General features: G+C 43.1%; 1 protein-coding gene across 3 annotated transcripts in view; it reads left to right on the top strand.

Annotated features, from left to right (window-relative positions):
* Positions 1-3298: 3298 nt before the first annotated feature.
* The window catches only part of LOC115145866 (protocadherin Fat 1-like), a 98685-nt gene continuing 79746 nt past the window's right edge, over positions 3299-22237 (top strand). For all 3 annotated transcript variants that reach the window (XM_029687456.2, XM_065004049.1, XM_029687454.2), the window contains exons 1-2: positions 3299-3415; positions 5389-8678. In XM_029687456.2, coding sequence (XP_029543316.2) covers positions 5417-8678 — 3262 coding nt within the window. In that variant the 5' untranslated portion in view covers positions 3299-3415; positions 5389-5416. The remainder of the gene's footprint in view (positions 3416-5388; positions 8679-22237) is intronic.

Below are 22237 nucleotides of genomic sequence, written 5' to 3'. Positions count from 1 at the left end.
GCCTGAACAAATAATTAAAGAAAACCCAAAATACTAAGACCAAGGCGTGACACCTTTTGAATTTTTAACTCTATTTTCCTAAAACTGCATTGTTGGTTAGGGGCTTGTAAGTAGGCATTTCACAGTATGGTCTACACCTGTGGCATTCGGTGCATTTTACAAATAAAATTTGAAAGTATTTTTTAAATTTTTAGCAAGGAGACACAAATCACAGGGAAGAAGTACATTGCTGAAGGCATAGTAAGAGCTATCTTGTCATTGACATGGCCGTCGAAAGAAGTGGACCAAAGTGCAGCGTGGTGAGCGTACATTCTCCCTTTCATTTAAAAATGTCGCCAACAAAACAACAAACGAAGAACCAACCGTGAAGCTTACAGGGCTATAGTGCCACTAACAAAAGTCACTACCCTCTCTGAAAGGAGGGAAAAAGGGCTACCTAAGTATGATTCCCAATCAGAGACAACGATAGACAGCTGTCCCTGATTGAGAACCATACCCGGCCAAAACAAAGAAATACCAAAACATAGAAAATAGATTTAAGTTGTAGTACCTACACGGACCATGACTGTCACGCCCTGACCTTAGAGAGCTTTTTATGTCTCTATTTTGGTTTGGTCAGGGTGTGATTTGGGTGGGCATTCTATGCCCATAAGTTAAAGTGGGGTTTGAGCACCCTAACCACAACTCTTCTCGAGTCCTTGTTTGAATCCCTGTGATATGTCTGTCAATAGCCAACTGTCAATCATCCTTTTCACGAAAGAATGTAGATGGACCCCAATGGAGATAACAAACATTACCCCCACAAGCTGATCTTCACTCCTCCATTTAATAGTCATGGTTGGGATTGAATAATCTCTCACACACACAGAGAGAGAGAGAGAGAGAGAGAGAGAGAGAGAGAGAGAGAGAGAGAGAGAGAGAGAGAGAGAGAGAGAGAGAGAGAGAGAGAGAGAGAGAGAGAGAGAGAGAGAGAGAGAGAGAGAGAGAGAGAGAGAGAGAGAGAGAGAGAGAGAGAGAGATGCAATCAGAGCAACAAGATTTGTGGCTGTTGCCATGTGAAAAGGGCAACCAGTGGAGCACAAACAGCATTGTAAATACCACCAATATTATCTTCCCCTTACTATTCATACTACAACTATTTTCACATTGCTAAAACACTGTACATAGCTGATAATACAGGGCGAACACTTGAAATATTTACTGTTAAATTATAATATACGGACATAGGACAGGGATCAGCATGCACCGGATGACTGGTTCGCATCACACTCAAACGTGCACTTGGGGGTGTGTTAGTTTGTGGCCGACCTGCACACAGCATGGGGTTAACTTCTGGTATGTGGCTGTGACTGCACTGTGGAATAGTAGTCTGTGTTTGTGTTTTCCACTTTCATGCATGTTGACCCTATATATAAAGGGTATATAACATATTTTCCATATATTGCATTTTACAGTCATTTCATGAGTTCATGGAGACATTTGCAGCCTAATGTAACCATATAACATAAATGATAGCCTACACAACCTTAGTTTATGTTCAACAGGGAAAGTCATTGTTATGGTCCTGTAGCAAAGCAATTGAGCATTACCAACGAGTGAATCCTTTTGGCTATTTTATTCTTTCAGACTCCTAGTCGCTTTGCTTTCTAGTTGAACTTGTATGGGAATCAGCAAGGAAAGCAACGAAGGCGTATGAGCCTCGTTACGTCACTGCTTCCTAAAACCGAGGCATCCCGGTAGAAACAGTAGGCTACACTGCTGTTAAACCGAGGTTGCAGCCGAAGTGCACGCAGATGAACGATTGTGGACTCCAAAGTGCCATACACGCTTGATGAAAATGTTGCTTTTACGGATTTCGGAGGAGTTGAAAATGTAAATAATGTGGAATAACCGGTGTCGGATTGATTCCTGTGTGTCACTTTATCGTTTTCTGCGACATGCTCGCAAACAAAATTTGTCAACATTTTCTGGGATTTATTTGAACAGAACTTTGGAGAGGTAGCGTCATCCAGCTCGTCTGGTAAGTAATCTAGGAAATAGCATTGCTTTACACTGATAGAGTAACGATAATGCATTGCATAAAACAATTGAAAATAGCAAGAGTCTTTCATAATGATCATCATCAACATTATTGACATGATAAACTTCCGAGGAGGCTTTAATAGTACATTTTACTGGTAGCCTATGCTTCACAATCTCCAAGATTCCACTCTCACTACACACACACACACACACACACATACACACACACACATATACACACACACACACACACACACACACACACACACACACACACACACACACACACACACACACACACACACTATAAAGTTATGGGTGAGCAGCAGCATGTGCCGTCCAGAGCGCAGTGCTTTGGAGAGAAAATAGCCTGAACAATAGTGAGAGAGCGCCATCAATCGCATATCGGTCACACTCCCATGCGCACAATTTCGAGAATAAGATATTATTGCACATTTATTACTACGAATATTCCAACGTGAATATAATTTTTGAATACCATGCGTGTAAATGTGCACTGCCTCTTGTTGCACACGTCGAAATTAAATTTGAGGTTGTAATTAGGAAAACACTTTTTCCCCCACATAGGCTCATAATAATACGTTGTAGGATATTTGAACCTCACTACTGTATAGGCCATTGTTTAGATTAATAGGGATACCATTCACACAAACGGTATTTAGAAAAAAATCTAACCTACACCCAAAAAACTATTTCAATTTGCTTGGATTACCTCAAACAATATTGGCACCGTGCGTAAATGTGCCAAAACATTGTAAGCCTACATTGGGGGAATAATTTGTAATGTTCACTTTATGGATGCATGTAATATGCAATCATATAGGATAATAGTGCATAGGTATTGGCATGATTTTTCCCTATGAAATCATATTTTAAATGATTTGCCTATTAATATATCCAGCCTGCATCACATCCGGCAGTGATTGGGAGTCCCATAGGGTGGCGCACAATTGGCCCAGCGTCGTCCGGGTTTGACAGGGGTAGGCCGTCACTGTAAATAATAAATTGTACTTAAACTGACTTGCCTAGTTAAATAAAGGTTACATAAAAATACATAATAATAGTAATTATAGCATAGGAAGGAATAAATCATTGAAATTAGATTAGGAAATAGAGCCGATCAAAATTAACCGTTATCTCGGTTCTTAAAGCGGTGGAGCGAGCTGGTTGTTTTATCTTCATGCCAGCAAAGTAGATCCGGGCGTGCGCAACGCGGAGAGATACTGGGTGAATTCAGTGTTGAAGAAAGGGAGCAACGAGAAGAAGTGGAAAGAGTCGCGGAGAGGGAAGTCCACGTAGTTACCATGCAGACATTCGTACCTTACAAACTACATGAAAAACCGCCAAATCCACGCCGTTAATGAGGCAATAGGTATGTAATGTGATGTGTTTGTTGTAGCGCTTTCCCTGTGAATGAGCAAGTTGTTTTTGTGATTTGTGAATCGGAGTTAATAAAAGTTGAGATAGTCCGACCGGACTAGTTCTCTGTCAGTGGCGCTCGAGCAGTGGACAGAAATCACAGAGCCCTTTCCTTCCTCCAGTGAAGTTTAACGTTTTAAAGTGTTTGGGAAAGGTATTAAATCGGCTACTATCGAAATGAGAGGCTTTGGAAGTTGGTCACTGTTTTACGCTTTTTGTTTATGTATGGGAATTGTTTTACACATTGTGTTGTATTGGCGGTTCGGGCATTGTTGCCATTTCTTTAAACAATCTATACATCTGGCTCCCGCACGGCTGCGGTGTCTACGTGAAATGAATTGGAATGGGGACCGCTGGTGGATGTGTTGGACAATTAAACAACAGACAGCAAGCAATGATTTTCACGAAGCTGTTTAGTTTTTGTCTTTTGCCATCATCCAAGAATATGAATTCAGTAAAAAAAAGTTCATTATTCTATATAACATGGGAAAACATGTAAATATTTTTTATTTTATTTTTGCCATTCTTTGATTTGCCAGGAATAGCCTAGTTCAGCAGTCGAAAAATCCTGGATGTGTATACAGACTTAATTTTAAAAAACGAACATTGTACATGTATTTATTTTACTTACGATTGCTTACTAACCTGATATTACCGTGCCATAAAGCCCTACACTCAAGACATGAATAGTTATCCTAATCCTCAGGGGGGGAAAAATATATCCTCAAGGCATACTTTTTGTTGTTGTTGAAAGTTCTCATGCATGCATTATGCTACTAGCCCCATAGAATGTATAGATGTAGTCTATTGCCCACATACATTCAGCATGATCTAAGGCAGCTGGACAGCAGTGTCCGTCATTAGGCTGGGATGTGCTTTTCCGGATGGCAACCCTCTAAAAGCCCAAAGAGCAGCGCTGTGTTTATTATAGCACAGCCTACTAGACAGAAAGTAGAACAGCTCAGGAACTAAGGCCCCAGAGTCAGTGTAGAAGCAGCTTTTCGGGCTAGAATTCAGTTGTTTTGATCATACACTATTTCCAGGCATAATAATGTACTTGTAATATGAGCACAAACCTGTATGCCTGAATGTCACTTCCTTTCGTGTTAGACCGTCTATTTTGAGTCAGTTTGCATATCTGGTTATGCGGGGACAGTGCCACTTTTCCACCATTTCCAACCCTTTCTTCATGTAATGTATCTGCTTGAGCTATTTTTTTTTATAATGACATGTAGATCAAAGCATTTCAAAGATTTGCAATTAAAGGCTGGTAGAAGGAATAGTGAAATCTGCTTATCATAGCTTTGAAGTCCGTTTTCGCTTGACCTGTAAAGGAATAAGTGAGACTTGAATGCCTTACAGCTATTTGGTCATTACCAATGACCCCCGTCATCATTTCTACATAGAGGGTTGAATTAAATTAGTATATGTTCTGAAGTGAAGAGACTGGTCTCTGAATTGTGCTTTGAAACAGTAAAACATATTGACGTAGTGTGTCTTTTCTGTTAAACCTGTTGCTGAAATATTAAGAGGAATGCCGGCTAAGATAAATAAGTTATTTGGCCTATATCTTTTCTCCCTCTTCCCCTCTAACATAACACCCGTTCATCAGCCTGACCATCATTTGTCATGCCATTTAAAGGAGTCCATTGAGGCTCACAGGAAAGAGAGGGATAAGGTTAGAGACCTTTGTCGAGCAGATATTAACGGCAGCCGTTCACCGTGCCACTGTAAAACCACAGTTCTCTTAGGAAGGTTCAACATTAAGCCCTTTTGCTTGTTAGCATAAATACATATTTTATTGTGCTCTTAAATTAAAGCACTGATCCAGCCCTATTGAGATTTTCTGAAAAATGAATTAAATGTTTAATTTTATGTTTATTTATTTTTAGCTTGATTCTAACCTTCTGTTTTGTGTGTCTCCAGGTGGTTTGGTAGAGAACACGGTACGAAAATGGGGAAATACTTGACTTCACTGCTCGTGCTGCTCCTGCAGCTCCTCTGCGGCTGCACAGGGAACCAAAGGACGGAGAAGGCATCGGTCCCGCAGTTCACTCACTCTGTTTACAATGCCACCATATACGAGAACTCTGCTGCTAAGACCTACTTAGAGAGTCATGCCAAGATGGGCATCTACATCACAGACCCCACCTGGGAGATACGGTACAAAATAGTGTCAGGAGACAATGAGAACCTTTTCAAAGCAGAGGACTACATCCTGGGAGACTTTAGTTTCCTGAGGATAAGGACCAAAGGAGGCAGCACTGCCATTCTGAACCGGGAGGTCAAAGACCACTACTTGCTCACTGTCAAAGCCGTGGAGAGGGGCACCAACGTGGAGGCTCGCACCCGAGTCAAGGTCCAGGTCCAGGACACCAACGATCTGAGGCCTCTGTTCTCTCCCACCTCCTACAGCGTCTCGCTGCTCGAGAACACGGCCCTACGGACCAGTGTGGCCAAGGTCACAGCCACGGACGCCGACATTGGGACGAACGGGGAGTACTACTACAGCTTCCGGGAGTGGACAGATATGTTCGCCGTCCACCCCACAAGCGGGGTGGTGACGCTGACGGGCAAGCTGGATCACGCTGAGACCAAGCTGTATGACCTGGAGATCCTGGCCGTGGACCGAGGCATGAAGCTCTACGGCAGCAGCGGCTTCAGTAGCATGGCCAAGCTGACGGTGAGGGTGGAGCAGGCCAACGAGCACGCGCCTGTCATCACCGCCGTCACCCTGGCGCCCTCGGGCACTGACCGCGACCCTACCTATGCCATAGTGACCGTTGAGGACAACGACCAGGGACCAAATGGGGAGATTGCGTCGTTGAGCGTGGTGGCGGGCGACCCCCTCCAGCAGTTTAAGGCCCTGAGAACTAGTCCCGGGAGCAAGGAGTACAAAATCAAAGCGGTCAAGGATGTAGACTGGGACACCCAGACTTTCGGATACAACCTCACGTTACAGGCCAAGGACAAAGGAAGTCCCCCACAGTTTTCTTCAGCGAAAGTGGTACATGTAACATCCCCACAGTTTAAAGTGGGCCCCCCTAAATTCGAACGTGCTGTTTATAGGGTCAATCTCAGTGAGTTTGCCCCTCTCCATACACCTGTTGCCATGGTAACTGCCTTGCCAAAGTATCCACAGTTGAAGTATGCTTTCAGATATAAGGCAGAGAAGAATCGTTTTGCTATTAATCCAGACACTGGCTTAATCACCACAACTGGCCCCATCTATGCGGATTATGCCACACAATTTGAACTACAAGTTATTACCATTGACAAAAAGGCAGCGACTAAGGTTATCATTGACATTATAGATGTTAACAATAATGCCCCTGAGTTCCAACGGACCTCGTACAAGGCCACTGTGGATGAGAATGTACCCGTAGGGACCAATGTGTTAGCAGTGAAAGCCACTGATCTGGACAGTGGCGAGAACGGATATGTGACGTACAGCATTGCCAACGTGAGCCCGCAGCCGTTTGTCATCGACTACTTCTCTGGTGTCATCAGCACCTCAGAGGAGCTGGATTATGAGCTGATGCCAAGGATTTACAATCTCAAAATTAGGGCTTCAGACTGGGGTACCCCTTTCCGACGGGAGGTGGAGGCATCAGTTACTGTCACACTGAATAACCTGAATGACAATAAGCCTCTATTCGAAAACGTCGACTGTGAAGTCACGGTGCCTAGAGACCATGGCGTGGGAGAGCAGATAACGACGGTGTCTGCTATTGACGCAGACGAATTGCAGCTAGTGCGGTACGACATAAAAGCTGGGAATGATCTTGATCTCTTTGAGTTGAACTCCAACTCGGGTGTGCTTTCTTTGAAACGAACACTGAGCGAGGGGGAGGCAGCTAAAGTGTCCTTCCATAGCTTACACATAAGAGCCAGTGATGGAGAGCATGAGACTGAACCGATGACTATGAACATCACTGTCATCACAGCTCGCAAGCCTGTCCAACTGAAGTGCGTCGACACTGGGGTTGCTACCATGTTGGCAGAAAAGCTGCTTCATGGCACTAAGATCCAAGCCCCAACTGAGCCCGACGATAACTTCATGGACATCCATTCGGTTAACCGCTACTCCCCTCAGTTTGCAGAGTCCTTCCCCAGTGTCATTGAGGTCAAAGAGGACCTTCCGATTGGGGCTAGGGTAGTCCATCTAAGCGCCTCAGACACAGACAGTGGTTTTAACGGAAAACTGGTGTACGTTATTTCAGGAGGAGATACAGAGAGTCGTTTCATTGTAGATATGAACACCGGTTGGCTTTTGGTTCACACTCCACTGGACAGGGAAACGACGGACCACTACACACTGAACGTCACAGTCTACGATCTAGGAATACCCCAGAAGTCCTCCTCCCGTCTTTTAGACGTTAAGATCTTGGATGCTAACGATAACAGTCCGCAGTTCTTGCAAGACTCATATTCGTTGGAAATAAGTGAAAACACACCAGTGGGGACTGAAATCGTCCAGGTGGATTCCACCGATAAGGACCAGGGAGATAACGGAGTAATCAGGTATTCAATTGTGGCCAACACTGACCAGTTTGCCATTGACGAGCTGACTGGAGTAGTGACTGTGAAAAAGCCGCTGGATCGCGAGGTGCACCCGGTTTACATTCTGAAGATTGCTGCACGTGACCAGGCCGTTAATGAACCTCAACTCGTGTCTACAGTGTTGCTAAAGGTCATTCTCGAGGACGTCAATGACAATCCTCCCAAATTCATCCCGTCAAATTACGGCGTGAAGGTGAGGGAGGACCTCCCGATCGGCACTGTGATTATGTGGCTGGAGGCTCACGACCCGGATGTCGGGCTGTTCAGTCAGGTACGGTACAGCCTCATCGATAACGGGGATGGCAACTTCGATGTGGACAAAGTCAGCGGCGCGGTACGCATCCTGCAGAATCTGGATTACGAGAAAAAGCAGGTGTACAACCTCACGGTGAAAGCCAAGGACAAAGGGAAGCCCATTTCCTTATCGTCAACATGCTTTATTGAGGTGGATGTAGTGGACGTAAATGAGAATCTGTATCGCCCGTGGTTCCCCTCGTTTGTGGATAAGGGATTTATAAAAGAGGACGTCCTCATTGGGACATCCGTAATGAAAGTAACGGCTCAGGACGAAGACAAAGGAAGAGACGGAGAAATACACTACTCCATACGGGACGGTTCTGGCCTAGGGATATTCACCATTGATGAAGAGACTGGTGAGTTTCTCACTTTCTTTTCCTCTGTCATTACCATATTGGCCCTATGTGGAGGCCCATTTTGTTTATAATTGATTATTTAAGGCACCAAATGGGCATGCATGAATTGTAAATGACTGGGATGCAAAATGGGGTACAATCCCCTGTATCTGTGCAGACTGTGCTCTTCTGCCCCCCTCCCCGAAATATCAGCGGTGGGGGTAAATGGTGAATAGAGGTGAGGTTCGCTTCCTGGAGAACTGCTAAGCTTCCTGATTCCTTTCATTTTTCTGTCTGAGCAAAGAGAATTGATGTCAGGAACAGCTGGAGCAGCTGTCTCCTAGACCTGTAGTAGACATTCCAAACTAGTTGCCGTGGAATTAAGAGGGTTGCTTAGTGATTTTACCCACTGACTCCCACTTTCCCACACGAGCACTGTTGTGCTGAACACTGCATTTTGTTTCAATGTTGAAAAAACGAGTCATATGCAAATTTAATAATGCTTCATGCTGGCTCATCCCACATGAGATGGAAATTGTTTGCACAATGAAAGAGTTATTTTTCTGTGATTGTCATATCTGCTTTAGTATTTCAAATCTAAATGGTTGTGTTGCTGGCGATATGCACTTGCTGGCCTCTTTGTGGTCTTAAAAGGAAAGTAGTAATACTTTTTTTCAGCTGCTCACGGACGTTAAAACACCTGTGCCAAGGGTTTAAAAATAAACAGTCTGGAATTCAAACGGTTTTGCCACAAAAAGCTACTGGTCACCCCGTTTTGGGTGCGTCAGACCTGATTTGCTGCCCTTCGTTTTAAACATAGGTACCATTCTCTGGGTGTCTTAGTGCCAGTTTTTCCCTTTTTAAAATGTATTTCTGCATAGGAATATACATATTTAATGTACTAATGAAACTTGATGCATCAAACATTAGGTTTTTAGCATATATGTAGTCTATCCCCTAAGTCTGGAAGTTCAATGCAAAGTCTCTGGAAATGTAATTCACAGATTTTAAAGTAGCTAAATGAGAAATTGACGAGAGAATGTTAATTTAGATTCAGGTGGAGGCATACACTTTATTAAGTGGAGTAAATTAGTTGGGCCTTCCATGAACCTGTGGGGAAATCACACTTTCTTTGCTGGTAAATTTAGCATGACGGGATGAGCTGGCATGAAGCATTGCTCCTTAAGGACCATCTGTCGGCTATTGTGCCTGTCCAGTCTTAGTGTGATTGTTCTCTCTGGGGTAGTTGTCAGATTGTTGCTTGTAGATATTTCTACCTCTTTTGTTAAAAGATACAGAGGGAAAATGTAAATAGAGCGAACTGGAGCGAGCCTTTGATTCTTGAAATGCAATTTGAAACTCATCTGAGATTGGTTTAAAAATGGCTTCGGTCCCACTCATCAAAGTTTTAGAAACTTTCTCACACACAATGCACTCTTTAGGGAATTGACATTTGAAACAAAGTTTTTATATTTAGGCAACAGAGATTTCTGCTCTGTGGTTTGTTAGTTGAGAATCGGCCCTTGGCTTGGGGCTGTGGATCTTGGGACGAATCTCTGAAGTGTTCTTGTTTCCGTAAGGGACACCCACTTCTTGTTTGATATCCCACTCCTGAATGTATTGGATGCAGGTCACCGGGAGCTCCTGACCTGCTCTTCCTCCCCTGCCCTCGACCTCCATGGCCTTCAGAGTGATTTATCAGGAGTGGCAATGATAGGATTGCCCTGCTATTCAGTTCCGTTGTTAGGGATCACAGCCAGAGCTGGTAGCAAACCAAATATGCCCAAGGCAACGGTGTGCCTCCTAGGAATTCATGCATTGACTGAAGGTGGTTTGTGGGGTTGGTCTGGTTCTGAGCAGGGGAAAGGGGGTGCAAGGTTACCACATGAGGATTATGCTCTACAAGAAATCGATGTCAAACACACCCAGCATCACTTTCAACGAGTCATGCAGCCACAGCTAGTGCTCTCCGACAAGTAGAAAAACAAGGGTTGAGAAGAGAAGAAAACAAATGGGAAAAGTGCTAAAACGAAAGGGTACATGCCAGAAACCACACACACACCTTAAGCTCTGGAAAGTTTTTTCTGAGGTGGCTAGTATGGGAAGGCTGGCTAACATCTGTGGCTGGTTAAGTTAAATGCCGTTTGGAATCTCATGTTCTCCGTATATGCATGCTTTATTCATCCCCTGTATCCTCTTGAAACCCCGGGTTTGAGAATGGAGGGGTAGTGATGAGGAATGTGCAAATGACAAGGTCTTCAGTGCCAATTTGACTCCCATACCTCTTGTCTTACCGCCAAGAAGATACCATTTTGGCTCTGTTTATCCCCTTAAGCCTAAATCTTGAACTTTATAGTTAGTTACCAGCTTAATTTTGTTCAGTGAACAGAGGCGGAAATTCATTTATGTAACTTCAGCTTTCAATATATATTTTTTTAACCCGTTTCAGGGTTTTGTCTTTGCTAACAGCAGTAATTCAGCCATTTTTAGGCCAAGATAAGATTAGCAAAACCCAGAAAGTTGTTACTTCTAAGATAGGAATCAACATGTTTTCCCCCTATCCAGTTCCGACTGTAGACGGCTATATCTGCCAAACGTCTGGCCCGGGCCCATCTGGATCTCTGGCCCTTGTATTTACGTCTGCACATCACACAAACATGTTTAGAGCTGGGGGCTATGTGGAGCCCTGGTGAGATGTTGTGTGCAGTCCAAGTTAATTCTGGCCTCGTGTGCTCAGACACTGCTGTTGGGGTTATCGAGCTAACGGGGGCCTGACACACTTAAGGCCAGCTAGGTATGCCGCTCTCCTGATTGATGTTTCCAGGGCCAGGCATGGAATCTAGTTCCTTGATTTAATGAACATTCAGTTAGAAAAAGGAACAAACAGCTGGAGCTTGAGGTCATGATACAGAGATAAGAACAACAAGATGGACTCCTCTCACAAAGTAGGCTAGTTCAGGCTTCAAGTGAGAGGGTGGCTGTTGTGGTTGGGCGTAGAATTTTAGGGCTGGGAATTGCCAGGGACCTCAAAATAAGATATTATCACAATACTTAGGTGCCAATAAAGTGTTTATTGTATTTCTCATGATTCTACTGAATATATATTGCGAATCTATACTGTGATTTTATTGCGATTCGATGTTCCAAACATATTGCTCACAATATGTCTGCTGCAGAGGGGCAAGAGAGAGAGCGATGAAGAAACAAGTTTTGATCAGTCATAGTGCTAAAAGTGCTAAAAACAAAATGGCTCCCTATTTAAAAAGATGGAGAACAAGCTCTGAAGGAAAAATACTGGTGCAGGTATTTTGGTGCAGGTACAGCCACCTAGCTATATTGCGATATCGTTGATATATATATATATATAATACACCCCCCCTCATCACGAGTAGAAGTTGTTGTTGTGGGGTTGCTGAGGTGGTGAGTGGCATTCATTTTGGGACAAAGCCACTGGACATTCCATTCTCTCTGTGCATCTAAATTGAGATCGACTCTTAATGGTCTTCACTCTGCAAGTGCACTATAAATGCTTTTCCCCGACGTTACTATTATTATTATTTTTTTAAAGACAGTAATGCAGCTGTTGTTGCTGAGGGAAGGGTGGATGATGTTTGTGCTGTGCTTGATTAGTGGTGAGGTAAGCTATGGACCTAGACCCTATATGTCCACTACTGGTACGTTGTTGTCGACGCAGACAGTTCTCCAAGTAGATGAATTAGACTTGGTGCTTGCCACCAAAGGATTGACTGCCGTTTTATGAGGTCAGGGTCGGGGTCCTCTGTGATCAATTAAGCGCGTCTTTCTGTTAGAACTCCTAATACCTTGTATTTCAGCCTTTGACGTAAAGAGCTCGTTCGACCAGACTCTCTCTCGTTGTGTTTCTTCTCCAGGGGCTGCTTGTTTTGATGCTGTTTTGACAGCACTATAGAATGACTGTCTTTTTTAGTTCGTTAGCCTACTTTGTGAACTGTGGTGAAAATTCTATTTGCACTGATTCACTTAACTGGAGGAAGAAGAGCATTGGAAAAAAGAGTTGAAAATGCATATTGATAAGTCTCCAGGCTTAAAATGTACTAGTAGTAAAGGTGAACAAATGTGTAGGCCTTCATGCGGTGTGTTTGCATTTATGTAGGAAAAAAGGGAAGGAGTCTCAAACAGCCCCAGTGAATCACCTCTTCCGTCCAGATGCTCGTTGGATAATGTATGCATTGCCCTTTGCTCATTGGATAATGTATGCGTTGCCCTTTCGCTTCAAGTTGGAGGCAGCCGGTGTGCTGAAAGAGCTCTTTGTGGAGGCAAATTAAATAGTTTGATGTTTAATGGCAAATCTCTGTGAGCTTGTGTTTTCCCCTCTTCAAATCGGGCCTTCTTCCCCAAATTGTCCCCCCCTCCCCCCCATTGCCCTTCCTGTCGAGAGTAAGGTAGGGCCGACTCTCAGTGATGCCAGATAAGGGAAGTATGTGCCGAATGGTTTTGTCTTTTCATGTTTGGCTGCCTTCACTATCCCAGGGTGAGTGGGGTGGGGCGATAGTGGGAGGCGATAGCCGTGTCTGCACAACCAAAGCTTCATGGGAGATTGATTGAACCCAAGCACCCGTGCCCGGTCCCTTCTATTTTTTGTTGATTCTATACGCAGAAGCTCAAGCCAGAAGTGTGACTTCTTCAGCACACTGAAAAGAGCCACATGACTTGTAATGGTCTTTGCTTGAGCGCTGTTGCTGGGGCGACGGGACCAGGAATGTGCAGCGGGCCGAAGTTGATTGTAGGATGCCAAATGAAAAGCACACTTTCCCCAGTTAAAGTTTGTTGCTTCTCTCAGCCAGTTAAGTTTTTTGGGGGGTTGAAAACCTGTAAAGGTGCCGCGTGCAGATGGCGTGCTCGATTGCGAATGAACTCTTGTCATGCTAATCTAGTCAATTGAGACCAACGGCTAATAATGGTTGGTGACATTTTCTTTTCTTTTTACGTAAACTACTGTACATGTAAAGTAATGGATGCACAGACATTCTGCAGACACATACAATACTGCACTAACTCCATGTTTTGTCACACATTTGATAGGAAAGAAAAGCATCAAATTCAATTTTAGTCAAGTTTACTGGGATAATTAGAATGCTGAAACTTGGGCCAAGAAACCATTTTTGATGTTCAGTTCTCTATCTTGGCGTTGTGTTCCCATGTTACTTTGAAAAGAACTGCAGTTCCCTGTGGCGTGTTCAGCTGAATGTGAAGTCGTTGTTTTCCGATCATTGCCCCAATCAAAATGGAGTTTACCGCAGTGAAAGGGGGGTAACCGACAGAGGCTTAGCTGGCTGTTTATTTTCTCTAGATTATGCATTGGCTATCAAAGCGTAACTGACTGAATGTCAAAGTGAAATGGTACTTGGCGTACCGAGTCTTGAGGTTTCATATGTTGAAAGACAGCCACTTAAAATCAAACAGCGAGAGATGATGCTCCTTTCGAAATCCCCCCCGTCCGTCATGTTCGCTGTTAAGCTGCCAATGTAGAGACCAAAGACAGGAAACATCAGAATTACGGTAGCATGACCAGAGACAGCAGCTTAATGGCACTGGGTTCAAGTCCCGTGTTATACAGGTGGAGACAGTGACGTATTTGGGCCTAGGTGCCATGGTTGCCTCTTAGGTTTGGAAATCTTGGGATAGAAAATGCTGCCCAAACATGCATTTAAACTCCAACATTCCTGTCATACCTCTCAACAACTGTAATGCCTCTTTATTTATTTATTTATTTATTTATTTATTTATATATATATTAGAGGTCGACCGATTATGATTTTTCAATACCGATACCGATTATTGGAGGACCAAAAAAGCCGGCCGATTTGAAGAAGAAAATAAATATATATATATTGTATTTGTAATAATGACAATTACAACAATACTGAATTAACACTTATTTTAACTTAATATAATACATCAATAAAATCAATTTAGCCTCAAGTAGATAATGAAACATGTTCAATTTGGTTCAAATTTGGTTTAAATTGGAGAAGAAAGTAAAAGTGCAATATGTGCTATGTAAGAAAAGCTAACGTTACAGTTCCTTGCTCAGAACATGAGAACATATGAAAGCTGGTGGTTCCTTTTAACATGAGTCTTCAATATTCCCAGGTAAGAAGTTTTAGGTTGTAGTTATTATAGGACTATTTCCCTCTATACCATTTGTATTTCATTAACCTTTGACTATTGGAAGTTCTTATAGGCACTTTAGTATTGCCAGTGTAACAGTATAGCTTCCGTCCCTCTCCTCGCTCCTCCCTGGGCTTGAACCAGCAACACAACGACAACAGCCACCACATCGAAGCAGCGTTACCCATGCAGAGCAAGGGAAACAACCACCCCAAGGCTCAGAGCGAGTGAAGTTTGAAACACTATTAGCGCGCGCTAACTAGCCAGCCATTTCACTTCGGTCACACCAGCCTCATCTCGGCAGTTGATAGGTTTGAAGTCATGCTGGCAAAACGCACGAAAGTGATGTTTGAATGAATGTTTACGCGCCTGCTTCTGCCTACCACCGCTCAGTCAGATACTAAGATACTTGTATGCTTTTATGCTCAGTCAGATTATATGCAACACAGGACACGCTAGATAATATCTAGTAATATCATCAACCATGTGTAGTTAACTAGTGATTATGATTGATTGTTTTTTATAAGATAAGTTTAATGCTAGCTAGCAACTTACCTTGGCTTACTGCATTTGCGTAACAGGCAGTCTCCTTGTGGAGTGCAACAAGAGAGAGGCAGGTCGTTATTGCGTTGGACTAGTTGTAAGGTTGGATTTTTTTTTTACCTTTTATTTAACAAGGCAAGTCAGTTAAGAACAAATTCTTATTTACAATGACGGCCTAGGAACAGTGCGTTAACAGGGCAGAACAACAGATTTTTACCTTGTCAGCTCGGGGATTCGATCTAGCAACCTTTCGGTTACTGGCCCAACGCTCTAACCACGAGGCTACCTGTCGCCCCAAATAGGCAGTATATAGGGGGCGGCAGGTAGCCTGGTGGTTAGAGCGTTGGGTCAGTAATCGAAAGGTTGCAAGATCAAATACCACTCTAATCTCCAAAGACAATAATAATTGAATGAAAAAAAATAATCAACCTTTGTAAATGTCAGGATTGCAGCGTCTTGGAAAATGAGAAATGGCCTATATTTCAAAGCGCCTTATCTGTCTTAAAAAAAGACCTTTCCACAGGAACCATTTACCGCAGCGCATTGAGTACAGTTGGTGTCAGGAGGGCTTCATAAACATTTTGCAATAAGGGGAAGACAGACGGTGCATCGCGCCCGCTATTGTCAGAGGAACGAGGCTTGGCACCGGAGGGCCGGGAGGTAACAGGCCTTAAATTTATAACGTGATATTAAACCAGGTGCCCAGCTCACAGGCCCGCTCTGAGGCTTTCAAAATAACACTGCACTCTGTGACAATGGAAACTGCCTGGGCATGTCCCAATAGGCTTCCTCAACTGGAATTAATGGGCTAAATTCTGCCTGGGAAAAAAATGAGAAAAATCCCATCAGGCATGTTCTCATTGCATCACTCCCCTTTTGTTCATTAAAGACTCTTTCTCTTCCACTGTCTATCTTGCTACGTTCTCCCCTATCCCCCTCACTCCAGATGAATGCAGCCATTCTTTCATTTTTTCCCTTGGGCCAGAGAATCTAGAATAGGATTCTTATTTTATTGCACAGTGTCATGAAGCTATAGTTTTAAATATCCATGCCACTGTAAAACATGAATGTGCCACTGGTCTGTTAGTGCAGTTTTAGTAAATGGTAGTTGTTTAGTGCTTTTGGTTAGTACCCTGTCCTGTTAAGACTATACGACTAGGTCAGTATGTAGAGTGAAGCACACTGCTCCACATTGTTAAGTTGTCTGAAATTATTTGGTCTGTCTAAAGTTATAAGGTAGCGTTTCCCTTAAGCCCAGCTGTTGATAGTGCTGGTTTTTGCCTCTGGTGGCGATAATCTTTTTTTTTGTAACACAATAATGAGGCTTTACACAAGGAGTACCGGTACCGAGTCAGTGTGCTGGGGTATGAAGTAGTTCAGGTGATTGAGGTAATCATGTAGGTAGGGGTGAAAGTGACTAGGCAATCAGGTTAGATAATAAACAGAGGAGCAGCAGTGTGTGTTGGTGTGAAAGTGTGGCGTCAATATGCAGATGTGGTGTTTTGTGTTTGTAAGCGTGTGTGTGTCGGAGTCGGTGTAGTATGCATGAGTGTGTGTGTAGTCCAGTGAGTGTGCATAGAGTCAGTGCAAAAAAATGTAAAGGTCGGTGCTAATATTGCGGGTAGCCATTTGATTAATAACTATTCAGCAGTCTTATGGTTTGGTGGTAGAAGCTGTTGGTTTGGTGCTCCGGCACCTCTTGCCGTGCGGTAATCACACGGCAAGCAGAGAGACATGCGCTTTTTGTGTTGAGAGACTCCGTGTGAACTCCATCATGCATCTGTTTGGATGATTTGTTTTCCCGGATCTATACCGATGTACTGAATACCCCCTGAATGCTGGTCACTCTTCAAAGCGCCACCATATTTGGTCAATGACCCCGATATGGTCTTTGACACTTCAATAGCCTGCTAAGTCCTCCTTTGCATGGTGATTCTAAGCCTTTTGCCGATGTGTTACCTTGTGTAACTCAAGCTGTCTGCAGTATTCAGAAATATCCACCATTCTATAAGGTAATAAAGACGATGAGTGCGACCGCGAGCCCTGTAGGCTATGTGGTCATCCCATGAGGTGGAGTTTTTTCCTCCTTTGGCTGTACTTCATAGCCTTGTGAATTTTTCAAAAGTTTCAGGAATGAATACTTACAGTATGGACTGAAAAATGTTGGAAGTGCAGGGCTTAGCTTCTGAGAACTCTTGGAACCAAAGAGATGATTTGATTTAAGTTGCGGGGGCATGGGAAGCTTAGCTCAGGACTCTTTTTCTAATACACCCAGGGCTCTACGTGCTGGAGGAATTTGAAGCATTTCGCCAGGGCCGGTGGAAAGAGGGGAGGGGGGGGGACTGAGAAAGTTTATGTAGACATGTGAGGTAGGAGTCCTAAGAAGGCTGAGGAATGCGAGGGGAAAGGAGAGCAGAATTACCAAGAGGTAGTTCAAAGCAGACGTCTGACATTTTCAAGTGCAGACCAAGGGAGTGCTGGCGTAAGCCGAACGAGCTGATCTCTCGGTCTTGAGAAGACACGTTTTTGTTCTCTCGTGGTCTCCGAAGCGCGTAAATTATTCCTGTACGGCCTCTTGTTGTGAAGGTCATCGGAAGACCATCTCGACTCCTTTAGATATCTTTGTCGACAATAGAAAAACTGCGAAACTAGTTTTTCTCTGGGCTGTGTAAAGTTGACTGCAGCCTAATTCCTCATTACACGGTTTTCAATGCCAGAAAAATGTGATATTGACTCGGTTTCTGAAGTAGACGGCGTGTTACCATATGAAAATAAGCACGGGGGATAAACAGGGTTTTGCAAATCCTAATCCTTTTTTGACAACTGGTAATCTTTTTGGCGCTCTAATTTGTTTCAATTGCCAGCTTTTGATATCCATGACATGTGCAATCCCCTCCATTTGTGGCGGCGCCATTGTAGTTACAAGGCCTTCTGGGGAAAAGAGTTTGTCTCTCCCCAATTTAGCCCCCCGCCCACTAATTACCCCCTTTCATGACAGGGACCGTGGTCCTATACATGCCAGAAATACTGAGTACATCTCATCCTCTGAACTAAATAGGGAGCATCATAGTATAGTTCTGCAGTTACTACCCCCACTGTGTGGTACATTTTTGTTTTTTCCCAAGGATCAGCTGGCTTTATCCAATCTACTGACATTTTTTTCTGTCCTCAGACCTCCAGACCTCCTCTGCCATTTTCCTCGGCGCCTCGAAGCGCAACCATGTTATCTCACCATTTTGTCAAAAACAACACTCAGCGGCTATGTGTTGTGCAGAGGACTTCTTCCAGCCTCCCCGCTGTAACTATCTATTGAGTAAATGTCACGGTGGACCTGTTCCGGTAGACTGATTTTGAAATGAACACACTTTGCAGTTCTCACGCCTATATGAGATGGCAGAATTGTTGGAACAGCGTTAGCCGTTAGCTCTTTTTATTGTGTAGCCTAACTGCTGTGCTAGGTGACTGTGGAAGGTGTTGCCGTAGGGTATGCAAGGAAGAGGGAAAGAAAGGAGAGGGAGAAAGTCTGGCTGGGTAGGTAGGTTGCCTTGGTTTTGTCAACTGTTTTTATTGCCTCAAGGGCACATTTTTCAACTTCCTCATTTGACTAGCCTAGAGTTATAGGTGCGATGGCTAAACACCTCAGATTCATCATTTATGCGGTCCACTATGGTTTCGATAGACGCTTTGTCTTCTAGTAGATTTATTTAAAGCCAGTCACACATTCATGTTTGAATAAAAAGTAGATGTCAACTGAAATGGTCATTGTTTTCAGCAATAGCTTAATTGAAATAGTTTTCTCTTTGAATTGAACTTCATATTCTTGGTGTCAGAGCCTCATCAAACTATAAAAAAAGATTCAAGCCAGTCAACCAGTACACTGCTATTGTATGTGTTGGAATTACCTACCACAGTTTTTAAGGGTCAAGGTCCTCTCTGACTATGTATTCTTGCTGTTAGTCACAACTAGAATGAATGAATGATGTTTTCTTTTCCTGTCAAATCGTTTGGCAACCCATCCTTTCCGGGATTAATTGAAACCTAAACAAACATTACAATGATTCACTGTGATAACTCTTTCGGTGTTCTGTGCTTTACAATAATTCACTGATAATTGCTGTAGCAGTGCAGAACTTCAGTAATATAAAGCCATCTTCTCTTTGCTGATGGCTTAAGGACTGGTAGTGGGCTGCTAAAAGCCTGACGCTCATGAGCGAATGGAATGGAATGAAATGGTATGGGTGTGATGGCTAAATCCTTCTGATTCATCATTTATACACTGTAATTGTCCAGCCAACTATTGATTTGACATGTTTCGATAGACGCTTTGTCTCCTGGTAGGTTTATTTAAAGCCAGTCACGCTTTCATGTTTGAATAAAAAGTAAATGTCAACTGAAATTGTCATTGTGTTCAGTTAGAGGTTCAACGAAATGGGTTCTCTTTAAATTGAACTATTCTAGGCGTCAGAGCCTCATCAAACTATACATTTCTTTTGTTGGACTTTCTTAATTCTGCCGGTCGACCATTACAATGCTATTGTACAAATTGTCCTTATCTACCACAGTTTGTTTACGTTTCCTGTGAGGGGTGAGTTTGGGTCAAGGTCCTCTATGACGATGTAGTCTTGTTAGCCATCTGTTGCAGTGCAGAACTGCACTAATATAAAGTATTCTTCCCCATGCCAATAGCTTTAGGGTTGGCAGCGGGCTGCTTAAAAGCCCGACACTCCTGAGCGAGTGGAATGGTTCTGTTATGCCAGTGTCTCCCAGTCAAACGGATGAGCACTCAAGCATGGGCATCGTCTTGGCACGGGCACAACAAATGTCTCATCCCTGTTCTCTTTCAACTTCTATCACACATTCTCATCCTTACACGGAAAAGTACAACACACACACACACACACACACACACTCCCCTCTATCTTAGTCTCTCACTCCATTTTCTTTCACCCACTCAACCGCTCTCTCCATCTCATCCTCACTCCTTTTCCCAGTCTCCACCCTCTCTCTCTCTCTCTCTCTCCGCCTCTCACACACTCACTCATACTCTTTCCCGGTGCTCTCGCAGGACGCTAGCAGTCAGATTAGCACTCACGTTTCTTATTCGTGCTTCACATTTGCAAATCCCTGCACATCTGTTCTTCCCAGAAGCTATCTCAACGAGTGCAGTGTGTAGTCGACAGTGCTTCCGTGAGAAAAAAACTCCCACTTGCACATTTTGACTACTTTTCTGTTTGGCAATATATATATTTTTGTAATCTGTTTACTTCGTTATATAATCACTTTTTTTTCTCTTCTCGATTTCCACCTCACGATCGCCCCTTTGGGTGCATTTCACATTCGGTGCCAGCCGGCAAGCCTTGACAACCCTGTATGCCCATATGACATGGACCATATTACTTCCCTGCATGCCTTCAGAAAGTATTCATACCCCCTTTACTTAATTCATACCCCTTTTACTTAATTAATTGTTGTGTTACAGCCTGAATTCAAAATGGATTAAAATATATATTTTTCTCACCCATCTACACACAATACCCCATAATGACAAAGTGGAAACAGGTTTTTAGAAATGTTTGCAAATGTAGTAAAATAAAGTACAGACATATCTAATTTAAGTCCTCTGAGTCAATACTTTGTAGAAGCACCTTTTGGCAGCGATTACAGCTGTGACTCAGCTTTTGAACACGTGGATTGCGCAACATTTGTCCATTTATTCTTTAAACAATTCTTCAAGCTCTGTCAAGTTGGTTGTTGATCATTGCTAGACAACCATTTTCAGGTCTTGCCATAAATGTTTAAGTAGATTCAAGTCAAAACTGTAACTTGGCCACTCAGGGACATTCACTGTCTTCTTGGTAAGTAACTCCAGTGTAGATTTGGCCTTGTGTTTTAGGTTATTGTCCTGTTGAAAGCAGAATGAACCAGGTTTTCCTCAAGGATTTTGTCTGTGCTTAGCTCCACTCTGTACATTTTTTATCGTGTGAAAACGGTTACAAGCATATCCATTAGGTTTGGGCGGTATCCATATTACTGGCTTAGTACACAAGGGGCGCCAAAAAACAGAAAAAAGCCCATTAGGCATCTTTTACCAGAATGCTAACAAAGTTATCCAGCTAATAAAGTTATAGATATGTAGGTAAGACCTACCCGAATGTCATTTTTGGTGAGTTTGGACATTTACAAGCGAATGTGAACGAGAGATATAATGCAAATGAACAAATGTTTGACGCATGCTTGTCCTGAATGCAGAGTCTGGGAGTCGCTAGGGCAACGGGCCTGCCTGCTCTGCTTGGATAAGATGGGGCAGGAGTAGATGGTCTAGAACGGAGAGGAGAAAAAACGCAAGGAAATCAAGCTGCAGTGGTAGCTGTACAGATAACTCATTCAAAGGCTTTTGGCTTCTCAAACACGGCAGAAATCTAACACAATATGATGCCCCGTAACCTTATTAATTCAGCCACTTACTTAGATAACTAGCAAGTTAGGGATCGACCTGTCTCAGAATTGTTTTGTTTTTCGCACCATTTTTTTTTTAAAAGCATAAGAAATATATTGCTGTTTTTGTAAATGCAGATCTAAAATGCTTCTTATTGTAATTTTTGCTCAGCATCAAACAAATGTGCTTCAGTTGCACTTTTCCACTAGGAAGAGAATTCACGAATGAGCATTCCATCAAACGACAGCGCTCTGATACTTTTCTCAGTGTAGCCAGCCTACTCTTCTTCGGTAAAATGCAATATTAACTTTAAGCAAAACATTAGGAAATGTAGCTGGTTAATTTTTTTTCTATAATAGACATTAGAAATATGATGGCCGTGCATTGTTTTTTTTTTTTTGCAAAAAAAAGACTGCTTTTTCATTGTTGCACTTTTGTTGTCATTTGATGA

The sequence above is a fragment of the Oncorhynchus nerka genome, linkage group LG18 (genome assembly GCF_034236695.1).
Source record: "Oncorhynchus nerka isolate Pitt River linkage group LG18, Oner_Uvic_2.0, whole genome shotgun sequence".
NCBI classification, from domain to species: Eukaryota; Metazoa; Chordata; class Actinopteri; order Salmoniformes; family Salmonidae; genus Oncorhynchus; species Oncorhynchus nerka.
Note: the sequence above shows the minus strand (reverse complement) of the source record. Positions and strands in the feature narration are given on the sequence as shown.